The following is a 13902-nucleotide window of genomic DNA, read 5'->3' on the forward strand; positions in this document are numbered from 1 at the left end:
AGGAGCGGCAGTGAGGCGATGCGAGTGTAGGTCTTCAGAGACTGAAGGTAAAAACATTAAAACAGTTTTACCTTCAGTCTCTGAAGACGTCAACTTCAATGAATACTAAATATTATAATTCTAATTTCATTCAGTATGAATAGCCACAAACACGATTATTCAATAGATTTTTTAAATACATGCGGAAAGAGATGTCATCAGTGGTAGGAAATATTCAATTTCTAAATATAAGAGACAGAGAGGCAACTTTAGAATAGTATGGATTTCGACTAGGGTTGCTGTGGCTACTTCTTTGGTATAACAAGCAAGGAAGAAAAACGCAACCGCTACCAAATTACGTGGGGGTTAATAAAATTGCAATCGTGATAATAAAAATTGGATTCAAAAATTGTGTTGTATTTGTTTCATAAAACTGTTAGAGAATCAAAAGTTTCAACAAAGCTTTAATAAAAATATTTTAGTAATCATTTTGAGCTTTCTTAGAAATAACCTGTTTTATATTAATACACATACGTGTAATTTATTCATCGTTTTTAAAACTTGCAGATGCACGTTATATTTCGTTGTCAAATGATCTACAGATTGCCAAATTTCTTCATTTTTCTAGAAGTATCAGTTTCAATAAACACACTTTCGATCAACAATCAAAAATGGAACATTTTAATAGTGAGGTTTGTTATTTATTAAACGAAAGAGTTTTTGCGATATTTTTGAAAGGGAATAGGTCTTCCTATTTACTGTTCTTATCACAAAAGCACATAAAGTCATGCAAAAAGTACTGTCAGTCTTCGTATTTTTATTAAATGACGTTTTTTGGAACTGACACTACCATTACTAGTACGTTTTCATTTTCCCTAATAAATATCTGCATGCTTTTTTCAGTAACACAAAAATCTAAATACATTAAATCTCGAACAAACTAACTTGAACTTTCTAAAACTTTTTTTTTTCAAATTAGCTTGTGCAGTAAAATAGTTCTTTAAGCATCGCAATTTTTGAAAAAGAGGGCTTTTATTTACACTCGTATATATTATACTGAAATATTATAAATTATAAAATTTGACTTGATAATAACACAAGATAATTAAAATTATATATTATAGAAACTCAAATGGTTATTACTATGTTATGAATTTCATTCAATAGTAATTATATTTACTCATTATTCAAACAAAAATGATTATTATGTGTTATTGATTTAGATTAGAATTACTTAAATGCTTCATTCTAACTATATTTTTTTCAAATTTTCTGGAGTAATTTTCAAATAAAATGATTTCAAAGTACACAAAGCTTAAAGAACGATTTTGTTAATTTTTCAATAATTTTACACACATGTCTTAGAACAAAAATTCTTTCACTGACCTTCTCAATTTTCCAGATGAGAAGCCGATACCAAAAACATTCTCAGCCATATTTTTTTTTAAAAATATATAAAATATTTATACAAAAAATTTAAATCCGGGTTTACATAAGTTTTCAATCTCTTTCACTAAGGAAGTCCTTGAGCTTCCATACAATTGCACGTTTTGCACTGGCCTCATAAAGTTTTTCTACCGGAGTCCAAAAAATTAATATTCGCGCAAATCAATAAAAATATTATATTATCTACAATATAAATAAATAAACTATAAAAATGAATCTATTTCTCGCGTATCGAAACTTACATATTCGAATTTCATTATACACAAAAAACGACTTATTAAGAGGTCATTACGGTTGTGTAAGGTAATGGGCTTCTTACAAAATATATCAACAATTGAGTTAATAATTTATTCAAAATATATTGAACCAATTAAAAATTATTAGATCAGATTATACAATTTATTTTTTTCGTATAATTATGATAAACCGATCCTTTCTATTTTCTTTAGGGTTAAAATGAAATATCAATAAATCTTTTTCTTATAAATCTATACTCATATTTTAAATTATTTTTAATTATTAAACTGTTTAAAAAATGATAATTGTACTGAATATTATCAATTAACGGAATCTATTTGTCTTGTTTGTCTTGTCCTGAAATATCCTTAAATGTGGTCTATTAGATTCTTACTAGAAAACTAGTTAAATCTGGCGACTATTTTTTACTCAAAAAATTGTATGTGAAGTTGACAGAAACGAATGTTAAAACGGAATCTTCAATTTTTAAGAAAACTTATACACAAATTTGGTACAGCATCAAGTAAAATATTGTATTATGAGACGGTAGATAAAAAACGACAGCTGAACTGATTTTTCACTGAACCTGATTATCCTCTAATTTATAACTCATTTAATTATTGAGGTTTGCAGGTAAATGAGAAAATATTGATTTCTAATATTCAGGACAGGACAATCAATAATATTCTATAATTTAATTCATCTTATAAATTGTAAGGATACTCTCTATTAAAGTCTAACAAACTAAAAATGAAATTAGATAGCTATATTATCGGTCGATAAAAACATTCAAACGCACCAGCGGTAGAGGGATCACAACTGAAAATATGTTGAAACTACAAAAGATAAATACTACTTTAATCACGGTTTACTGATTATTTATATTCGTTTTTATTTTCGTAGCGAAACGGTTTTAGTTTTGTTCAAATACTGGAGACAGGACAAAAATTATATTTTTATTTTGACATTAGAAAAAAAGATGAAAGTAAATACCTAACAACATGATTGTAATAATACAAATATTTCGCAAGACCAATAAAAAGAGAACCATAAGCTAATACAAGCAATGAGAATCAATCTAAACATTTAGCGTATAAGTCGTTTTGAAGCGATATATGAAGTGTGATCGTAAACCATTATTGAAATGGCACGTCGAAAAGATCGTTTTGATAATGAGAAGATTGCTAAGCATAAAGAGAAATTAGCATTGTCGAAAAATAGGAAAAAATCATCTGGAGATGTATTTACTATTTACCCAAGAGATCGGTAACATATGTTTGAAAAACTATGGATTGATTAAAAGCGTTGGCAAGCTTCACTGACAGGCGGTTTGCAAAGCTCTAACAAGGAAATTATAGTGGCTTATTGTAACTCATACAGAGAAATTTATGGAGAAAAGTTGTATGATCTTTGTATATAAAAATATTGTAGTTTGAGTACGCCGTAATTAGATTGGATAACACTTCTTATCATGGCCGAACCGATCTTAGTTTACTTCAAATCAAAAAATAGTTACGTGAGAAGGAAACTGAATGAGATTATACTGTAATTTTAATCTAGTTAATAGCACCCATCACACTACATCGAGCCAATTACATTCAATACGTTGTCGATGAAATTAATCTTGATCTTGATACAGTGGCAGTCGTTAAAATGTAATATCGACTGCCACTGTATCATTAGGAGCTAGATTGGACACAGATTTTCTGATGAATTTATATTAATTGTAAGACCGATAATACTAGCAATAATAATAATGTTCCTATATGAAAAGAAGCGGATTGAATCGTTTACTTTACCATAAAAATCTCTTTACGAATAAAACACGAAAATTTTATATTATAAAACAACCAAAACTTTATATTATAATTAAATTAAAATATTACATTCTTTAAATAATTAAAAGATCTCCGACACTGGCCCTTGAATTCGAATATTTTCTGACTAATTTCACCTTTAGTTTGTTAGACTAGAGCACCGCATATATCAATAATTTAATAATAACTGAATGTGGAATTGAAAAATGTTTCATTTTAGTGTTAAATTATAATTTTTAATGATTCTATTAATACCAAAATTTTATTATAAGAAATATTATCATTGTTCATCAAATACATATTATTTCATCAATGATGAGTACAGTACAACTTTAACAGAATATTAATATTAAGAAAAATATTACAAAAAACAAAGCAGAGAAATAAATTGGTAAATTATAAAAAGTTATGTCAAATTTTCAAAAAATGAATAGCATCTAAAGAGAAATTGGTGTGTAAAGAAAGCAAATAAAAAACCAACAAAAACATATTGTGTATCTCAGCTGCTTTTACATTTCAACAAAATTTACATGTGACCAATTATTTGTAACTTTTCGTCTAAGAATATAAAACCGACAGTGGATGAAGTGAGGTATTTAGGTTAATATACTTATAACGTTTGATCCACAAAATTAGGAAAACCATCATTGTTTCCTTCTATCTATCAACTAAATTATATTAATCGTAGTAATAACTGAATTGGAAATATATTGTGTAAGAAGCCCGACTGAAGAGGTTCCAAAAAGGCCTTTGGCTGGTAGCAAAAGGCAAATGCAATGACTAACATATGTATTAAGGTACATGGTTTGTTTAATACGTCGTGGTTCACTGCGGCGACCCTTGCGGACTAATATCATCACCACCACCTTCCGATCCACCTTCTCCTTTGGTTTTGTTTTCTTTTTTCCACTTCATTCTTCTATTTTGGAACCAGATTTTGATTTGCCTTTCAGTCAGACAAAGCGCGTGTGCAATTTCTATTCTCCGTCGCCTTGTCAGGTACCTATTGAAATGGAACTCTTTCTCTAATTCCAAAGTTTGGTATCTGGTGTACGTTTGGCGACCTCTCTTCCTTTCTGCAAAAGAAGATATGTTATTAATCAAATATAATTCAAATAGAAAAATAATTAAGCTCGAAACTAAATGTACATAATCATTAAAAAAATTGCGATTCTCAATAATCTGTCTATATCCTTTTGAAAACTTCCATATGATCGGAATATGCTGATGTTTTTATTCAAGAAATAATTCAATTCATCTAAAATGTTTTTTAAAACATACAAATCAAATTGTTAGCATTTTGAGCTTTTTCCAAATTAAATCCTGACGTAACTTTTTCTAAGTTCTGACCAAATTCGATACAAACCAATCTAGTTACAATAATTGCTATCATTAAAAATCAAAAATCTTTGTCAAATTTTTGTATCCCGCATTTTATTTTAAAAGCTTTCATTATACAAATTATTACCTGAACCACATCGGCGACTGCAAGGAAGAAAGCAACAGAGAAAAAAATATACAAGGAACATAATTATATACATTGGTTTGAAGGGAGGTAAAATCGGCCTTGTGACGCCAATCAAAGTGGCCTTTAGGCGGTCTCAGCCTGTATCCCATATAATGAGTTTATAAATGATGCATAAATCATTTTTCCTTCTTGTCTCTTCTTGCGTCTTGACGTTCTTGCGAAATTTCGAAATATGTACACATAATAATTAGTATTAGTTAACTCACTGATATTAACAGTGGTGCACGAGGAGATTGACTTTTTAATTAAATTTCCGTTCAATTAACTGATCGAATAGTAACTAAAATATATAGAAACAAGATGTTAAAAGAGAGTACAAGTCCAACATTATTCACAATTGTAATGGTGATATACTGAAAGAAGTAAAATTTGAATAATTTGGTATAAAAATTTGTTAGTTGTCTGAATATCTGAAAGAGCTTTTAAAAACTATTTTATACGGTTTGCTAAAAAAGTTTAAGCAGGATATAATAATAAGTAGAAGAAAAATGAATTTGACTATAAATATAAAAAACCAAAAACTGTGGTAGAGGGGTAAAAATAAAGTATCTTTAAAATTGAAATAAGTCATAAAGAAATAGAAGGAAATAGAAACCAAGAATCGCATATAAAAGAAAGAGTCATGATACAAGAGATAATTAACCAGTTATTATGCACGGTCGTAAAAGTTGGGTACTTATAAACACATTCAAGTGTGAAATTGAAGCAGCGGAAATGAAGTACATACGTAGAGTCAAATAGTGTCATCGAAAAAATCGAATATGGAATAAACCAAAGAAGATGAACTTGAATATAGAACATGTATTGAAAACGGACGAGATCCAACAATGAGATGATTTGAACATGTCTGCAGGGCAACAATAAGCTAGAGTAACAGGTACAATGAAACATAGGAGTCCAAAGAGAAAATAAATTCTAAAATTTTCTTAAAAAAAAGAGACAAAAACAATAAAGCTAGAAAAGAAGAAAATAAAGGTTTATGAGTGATAACGGACTTACATTGGTTGTTTCTTGCATGAGTTTGGAAGTAGTTTGTACAATAACAGCTAAAATTTACGAGTAGGTTAACAAAATAATGGGACAATGATAACAATCGAGAAAAGATTATTATTAAGCATGTTACATATTTAGAAATACAAATGGTGCAAGTGGAGACCTGGCGGGAAAAAGTTTTGGAAACAAACGAATAAACGATGGTTGTCCCAAAAATATCGAACCTAAATCAAATCACCGCATTCTTCATTATCCGGTGAGTATAGCCTTCAGAGTACTCCCCATGATTCCACTTCCTGGATATCCGGTCTCCGAACTGTCTTCAGTATATTTGTATGAGTTTCAAAGACTTCTCTGTAAGAGAACCACTGTCGTATAAACATCATACGGAATATTTCCAATATTTCAACGTAGTTTGATATTTTGGATCATATTCTTCATAATCTAAGTAAATATTGCTCTGACGTTGATGTATTTTTTGTTCTCAGCGGCTCCAAATATTTCCACTGTGAATACTATCCCTTTGTTTCTGTACCTTTACAACGGTATTTTTCACTAAACACTAAATGAAGATCCCTTTGGATGCTAATCTTAAAAAAGATCACTATTTAAGTTGAAAAAAAGGCTTTTGAATAGTCGCATACTGCCGCCAAACCCCACCAAAAGACATTCAATTAATTCAGAAATTATTTAAACAATATTGTCGTTTTTCATTCCACAAGAGTTTTTAGTAAAGAGATTCATCTGAGTTGGATTTTATTTCAACGCTGAGAGAAATATGAACTGAGAGATTTCATATTTAGTTTTATATATGACTCCTTCATTATTATTATTATTATTAGTATTATCATTATTATTAAGTTTTAGAAACATCTCAATTTAATCTGAAGTTTCTGATGTAATTTTGCAATAAGAATTTACGTATTCCTATTTCAAAAATAGGAAACGTACTCATTTTATGAACTTGATTTGATATTATTGATATACTGGATTCAAACGTAAAATTCTACCTATGGGTCATTTAAACTGGTTAAACTCCGCTTTAAAAGAACTCGCTTGTTTTTAATTTACAGATTCTCAACTGGAAATAACTTCTCATACGCCTATGGTAGTTATCAACATTTTGAAAATATAATTCTTTAATAAATTTATAAATTATCATTATTCTACGCCAATGCCTATATGATTAACCTTAATTATGTAGATAATTTCAGGTATAATAATATTCTTGTCAGAAGTATAGAATGTCGGAGTTGATGATGACGAATGGCCTGAAAAAAAGAGATAACCAATAGCACCGTTTCCAATTCGGAATGGAGCATTGGAAATTGACTTAAAATATTCTGGGAATAATTAAATGCTGGATTTGATATGGCGGCATGTCAGCGAATGATTAATGACTTGTTGGAAAATTTCACAAGAAGTTCATAATTGTAAGTAAATGAGAAATGGCGGAAGTAAAAATACAGCTACAACTCGCACCTATCAAATGAGAATACAAAATTATTAATTTTCTTTTATGTTACATAATAATATTGGAGATTGTTATTTCTGGACTTGTTTCTTTTATATAGTGATCTCAGCTTCTGCTTCTGCTTCTGAAATTATTATTAACTTCCACAATGTATTGAGAACATTGCACAAGAAGGTAAACTCTATTACACTTGAGTAGTTCGAGTGATGTCTGCCGTATGGAGATTCCTGTAGATATTGATCTTGAACTTCTGTAAGTTGTAATCTTCGGAAAAAAACATGCCTTGGTAGCTTACTCCACAGGCTTAAGCTTATCCAAAGAAAAGATTCCCGATAAATTAACGTTACAGGCGTCTGCAGACGTTCTCGTTGCTCATGAGCCACGTCTGCCTATCGAATATATCCTGCAAATACTCTGTGGTAGTATCGGTAAAACAGAGTCAGATCAGCGAACTTTCTTTTATGCTCTATACCCTAAGCTGTCCAAGTTTCTGGTCACTCTAGATCGAATTGCTCTCTTCTGATTGAATCGAGCATCCTCAGGGTATGTATATAAGCTGAGCTCAAAATGTGCGAACGATACTCCAAAGATGGACGAATCTGGGCCGTGTAGAAAATTAGAAGCTATTGCAGAATATATAGTTTTTTGGTCTTAAAAAAGTTTTTGTGAAGCTGCTTCAGCTAATTCCACCACGCCAGGACATATTGCTCCTAACCTAAACACCCAACAAGCTAATTTGTGGTGATGGTTATACTTTATGTCAAGACAAGATAAATACTGTGCTAGTAGATCGTTGATATATAGAAGAAAGAGATGATAAAATGCATCCACGGGAAATACCAACGTTGGCCTCAAACGTTTCTGAAGTGCGTCCATCAATAGCAACCTGGATGGATCGGTCTTTGAGAAAACTATTAAGCCAGTTGATAAGTGAGGACGATAAACCGTACGATCTTAATTTATTTAGATGATTAGCATGCAACACTTTGTCAAAAGCCTTCCATATGACCGGTGCGATTGCTCTGGATTCCCCATATTTCTCTATGGCTTCAGTCTATACGTTGGTGACATAGGCCAGGAGATCCTGGTTCATCTAAGTACAAATAAAAAGAGATAGTAATTTGCAATACCAAATGCTATAGTTTCTTTTGAGCACAATTTTAATTACGACTCATGAGGTGAAGGTCAATATTTCAAGAAAAATCAGTGACAGATAATCTGTAATAAATAATAAAGACTTTTAGAAACGCTTCCAGAAATGGATTCAACGTAGGTATAAGTGCATTACTAGTCAAGCAGAATTTAGAATAAAATTAGTACGAAATGTATGTTACCTTTTTACTTATAACAAATAAAATTATTCATCTCGCATATAACAGCAGTAAAGTTTTAGAAGTGATCTCGAAGTCATTACTCAGTATTTTTTAGGAAGACTTACGAACTTTCTGATCTAACGAAAAAACATGACATTTTTTCTATAGTTATAGTTTCATTTCAAGTCTGCACAGTACGAGTTCAGGAGCAGCTCTAACCTTTTTCACCCTTACAAATAATAGTTACCGTCTTTTCCCCTCAAAATAGGAGTTTACGTAATGTTCTCGTCTGCTAACAATCTTCTGCAAGTGAATAAAGGTTAGAAACAGGAAAAAGTAGCTGGACGCCAGGTCGGGTGATTATAGTGGGTGGTCAACCAATTGGAAGTGCAATTCATGAATTTTCGGTATGACGATCACCGAATTGTAAGAGGTGTGTAGTCGTCATAGAAAAACACTTTCATTTTCATCAAATTCGATGACTTTTTGCATTTTCACTCTTCACCTTATGAAGAAATGATGCATAATACTCATGGACTCAATCCCATGACTATACCAAAAAAATGTCGTCATCACTTATCCAGCCGATTAAACCGTCTTTGCCATTTTTGAAGATGATTTGTCTTTTCCAATCCACTGTCTTGACTATTTTCTTGTTTTATAAGTAGTTGGTGGATTCGGGTTTCATCTGTAGTAATGAATCGATGCCAATTCTTCAATCATTATGTGGTAAATGCATTCTTTCTATACGATAGCCTCTTCTATCTCTACAACTTCAATTCCATGGTCGTCAAATATCATTTTCTGAAAATTTCTTCCTCTTCAGTCAAGCCAATACGATCATTTAGGAATTTTTGCCCAAAATTTGACAATTATAAATGAGACTGTGTACACAAGGTCTCTTTCATTTTCGTAGACGTATTTCCTTTCAAAAATAACTATTTAATGACAGGCCAGACAGAAAAATCTCTTTAACGACTCACTTTACGATTATTAAACCCAAACTAAGCGTTCAAAACATATTTTCCTAATATTTCTATTTATTGCTGACATCTTCAGGTTGAGGTCGGAAATTTCCAGACTACCTTCGTATTTCTTTTCTTTTCATTATTGTTACCGTTATTGCAATGTCATTTATTTCATATTTTTCAATAGTCATCGTAAAAAGTACAGTTTGTTGTTAGATCCCCACTTCATAATGACATATTGGTTTAATTATGAGTCAACGACTCGCTCTTTTGGGAAAATTCTAGCTGAAAATATTAAATATTAAATTTCAAACAACATTCGCAAATAAATTCACTATTATTGAGCATTATAATGTGGACATTTTACAAAAAATTGAGAAGGTAAATCATTTAATATTATATTTAATACGTATATAAAGAAAAATGTCTCAATCATTAAAGATATATTAGGTATACAATTTGATAAATAGTGCTCATTCTCTGACTGAGCTTAACAATAACATGGTGTCCTAATTTATATTGAATACGAGTGTCATTATGACTATATTAGTGACTAGTGTAACTAATGATGTTGGTTTTATGATATCACTCTTATTATTCCTGCAATACAACGTGTCAATGAAATTATCCTGCGTAATTTGAAGTCGTTTCGAACGTTTTTTACCATATTTTTTTGACAGAGAAAAATGTTAAGTGTCATAAAAAAAGAAGTGATTTAAGCAAATTATCACACTAGTGCTTGGCTTTGAAATAATTGAAAGGTTTTTATTTCATGAAAGTGACAAGAAATTTGGTTTTCAGTGATACTTTTGTTGTACGTATATATTTTAGTTTCGTTCAGTCTTTGTGACGCTACTGTGTGAGTAGAAGATTGTCTATGAAAATGAAAATAGGTGAGCATATTACCAGGTATGACATCTGATAAATCGGTTTAAATCTGAAATAAGAATTCCACCGCAAATCCGAAAGCATCACAGTGTAGAGCTGAGCAAAAGTATTCACTAAAAATAAAAAGCCGAAGCTAACGTTAATTAAAGAAGCATCGAACTAATCAGAGTTCATGTCTGTGTTGAAATAAATCAAACTCAGAACAGACTGGGTTAAAATAATTACACGTCTTGTTCGGGGTAGAGCAGCGTTCATCACGGAGTGCGCTGCATCCAAATCTAATATCGTTAATTAGATAACGGAAACCTTTTGGGAATCGACAGAATTTAAAAAGTTTACTTTTAACTTTTATTAATGGCCGCTGCAGAGAGGACTTTAATCACTTCACTAGATTTCAAAACAATCCACCATAGTTTTACAGAAAAAAAATTCCACTTTGGTTTATATTTAACTCATTTGCTCACAAATATTTTCAATAAAGTTTGATAAGCGTTTATAGAAATAATTTAGTGACTACCACATATATTTACATACAAAATGATCAATAATTTATTAGAAAATTAGAATTTTTGTACAATGGAAAACCTTCTACTGGATGTTTCTAAATTCGTGCGACAAAATTCAAAAGGTGATTGCTCTTATGAAATTGAAATGGGTCTTTCCTATAAGAAAATTCTCTCACCCCAACCCTTTCCCAGATATCACCCTTTAAAGGTGATTGTGGAAACTTGAATTTTTTAAATTTTTGTACTCTAGCAAAGGACTAACTACTTTATACCTGGGTAAAACTGGCAGCCTTTACTATATTTCATATCAAAACTTTTTTTCGAATTTCATGAAATAAAATTCAACTTAAAATATGCAAATTTAGAAAAAAAAAAAATGAATATTCAATTTTATTCAATATATTATCTCAGAAAAGGGGTAGGCTGAGGAAATTTTGTTATAGAAAAGACCCATCTTAATTTCATATGAGCAATCACGTCCTGAATTTTGTCGCATGAATTTAGAACCACCCTGTAGACGTATATCACCTCCACAATTTCTAAAATGAAGAAAAAGCTTACTTATTGATGAAGCTAAATTTACAAATATTCTCAGGAACATTTCAAGGTGCCTTTACTGCGCCTGTGGACGATTCTTCTAAGAAATCTGTTGATAAAAAGGGAACAAAAAGTAACAAAACGAGAATAGGAAAGAAAAACAAGAGAACAAAAACTATATGACGAAGAAACTGAGACAATAATCCCAATTTAACGTGTCAGCGTCATAATATCTCAAAGGAATGTGATACTGTTGGCAGTAAAAAAGGGGACAAATTTCGAATATGTCGTATTTTTTTTAATAACTTCTAATATTTATTGCAATGTGTCAATCAGCTGAACTACAAACAAATTCTCTATAGAAATAGGTGATAAAAATGTCAATCCACGTTTTGTGAAAGCCTTATTTCAGTAAACTTACAAAAAAGAAGAGAAATTTTATAATAAGTGACTTGGATGCTACGCAACTACAGACCATGTTCATCAAAAAAGGAAAATACTTGTCTTGAATATTTTCGGAAAAGACAATTCACAACAAAAGGTTATCTTCACGTGACTACTCCATAGTTTATTTAGCAACAATTCAATTTTATCTAAAAACAAAAGAAGCTTAATTAACCTTGTGGTTTTTAAATTGTCTCAGCTAAATCCTCAGTTAACTGCCACTACTGTTTCTGTTTTTCCATAGAAATATGGTAAAAAATTGAAAACTGTGAAAAAAATTGAATGTACCCTCGAAGATATAGGGTTTAAGTTAGAAAATTTGATATTTTTGACAAAAAGAATCTGCTAAAATACATGCAAATTTGTAACATAAATATGCGTAGTCGGAGAGTTCAATTTTCATATTTTGTTTCAGGAAAATCCCAAAACAATCAGGAGGTTTATAAATTAAAAGTTGCTAATGCTGTTGCTAATAAACCACAGGAAAAACAAGAAGAAAACTGATAAAAATATCTTTGGAAATATCAATTGATATCATGAGAAATTATATTTATATGACTGCTTCATCTTTCGGTTAACAATTTTCAAATATACAGTGCCAATAATCCTTAGAGATTATCTAATATTGTGGTCAAGAAAATAAATAATAAAATTTGACATCTATTGTATAAATTTTAATTTCAAAATTATACCTTGAGATGAGTAAAAAGATCACGTAATAATATGTCAAAGTTCAAACATAAAGATATATGTTTTTTAAAACTTATATTTCATATTCAAAATATCTTATCCAACCATTTGTATATTGCATTTCGTTAGAACTTTTTAAAATATTTTTCATGATAACCAACATATTCTTGTTAATAAAAAAGTGAAACAAGTTATAGTTGAACTATTCCATAATAATCGCACAGAAAATTATTTTATACAAAAACGCATTTTTCATAACATATCCGCTACATATTTATCGAGATATTAATTTTCATATTGCTACGACACAGATAAATTTTTCTGTCTAACCTTAGGTCTATTTTCTTAATAAGAAACGTAAGGGTGAGGCTTCGGAAAGGGGCAGAGGGGAAAAGGAGGTTAGAATGACGAAGATAAATGTTAGTTTCCGTCGTAAACATAGAGATGGAGAAAAAACCGACATGTGTGTTCGGATAACGCTTGAAAGCACACCGAAATGAAACCCTTAGATGATTCGATTTCCACTCCCTTTTCATAGTATCAAGTCGTTTTCCTACCAATCGCTTTTTCTGTCAAATAGAAAAAACTACAATGAGGAGAGCGAATCGCCGGAAGAACATAAATTAGTTAAAATAGAAGATTTTGTTAAATGGTCCAGTAAATTAATTCTTCTTGGAAGAAAAATTTCCCATGTGCAGTTTCACATATAGGTGTAGTCAACATCGTAATTGATCAGAGATTCATAAAGGATGATTAGTTCTCAGGATATCAAAAAGTACTAATGAATCGATGACAAAAGTTGCATAATTTCATGCATAATTTTCATATATTAATGAATATTTTGCGCAAAACGTTTTAAACTATCATCAACGGTTAGTTATCACTAATCAACTTTCAAATCTTGGGCTGAAGAACACAATTTCAATTCTAAGTACCACCTACTACTTTCTTATAAAAACAAGGTTGTGTGTTGCGTAGATAGGTACACGAGAAACATTTTAAAACTAAAGATATGAAATAAATCTTAATAATAATAATAATAATAATACATATATTAATTCGATAAAATTTATGATCGAAGA

General features: G+C 30.5%; 1 protein-coding gene across 4 annotated transcripts in view; it reads right to left on the bottom strand.

Moving 5' to 3' along the window:
* Positions 1-1247: 1247 nt before the first annotated feature.
* LOC130896290 (homeotic protein antennapedia-like) overlaps positions 1248-13902 on the bottom strand; it is a 414695-nt gene continuing 402040 nt past the window's right edge. For all 4 annotated transcript variants that reach the window (XM_057804282.1, XM_057804283.1, XM_057804284.1 and 1 more), the window contains one exon: positions 1248-4555. In XM_057804282.1, coding sequence (XP_057660265.1) covers positions 4305-4555 — 251 coding nt within the window. In that variant the 3' untranslated portion in view covers positions 1248-4304. The remainder of the gene's footprint in view (positions 4556-13902) is intronic.

The sequence above is a fragment of the Diorhabda carinulata genome, chromosome 7 (assembly GCF_026250575.1).
Source record: "Diorhabda carinulata isolate Delta chromosome 7, icDioCari1.1, whole genome shotgun sequence".
NCBI classification, from domain to species: Eukaryota; Metazoa; Arthropoda; class Insecta; order Coleoptera; family Chrysomelidae; genus Diorhabda; species Diorhabda carinulata.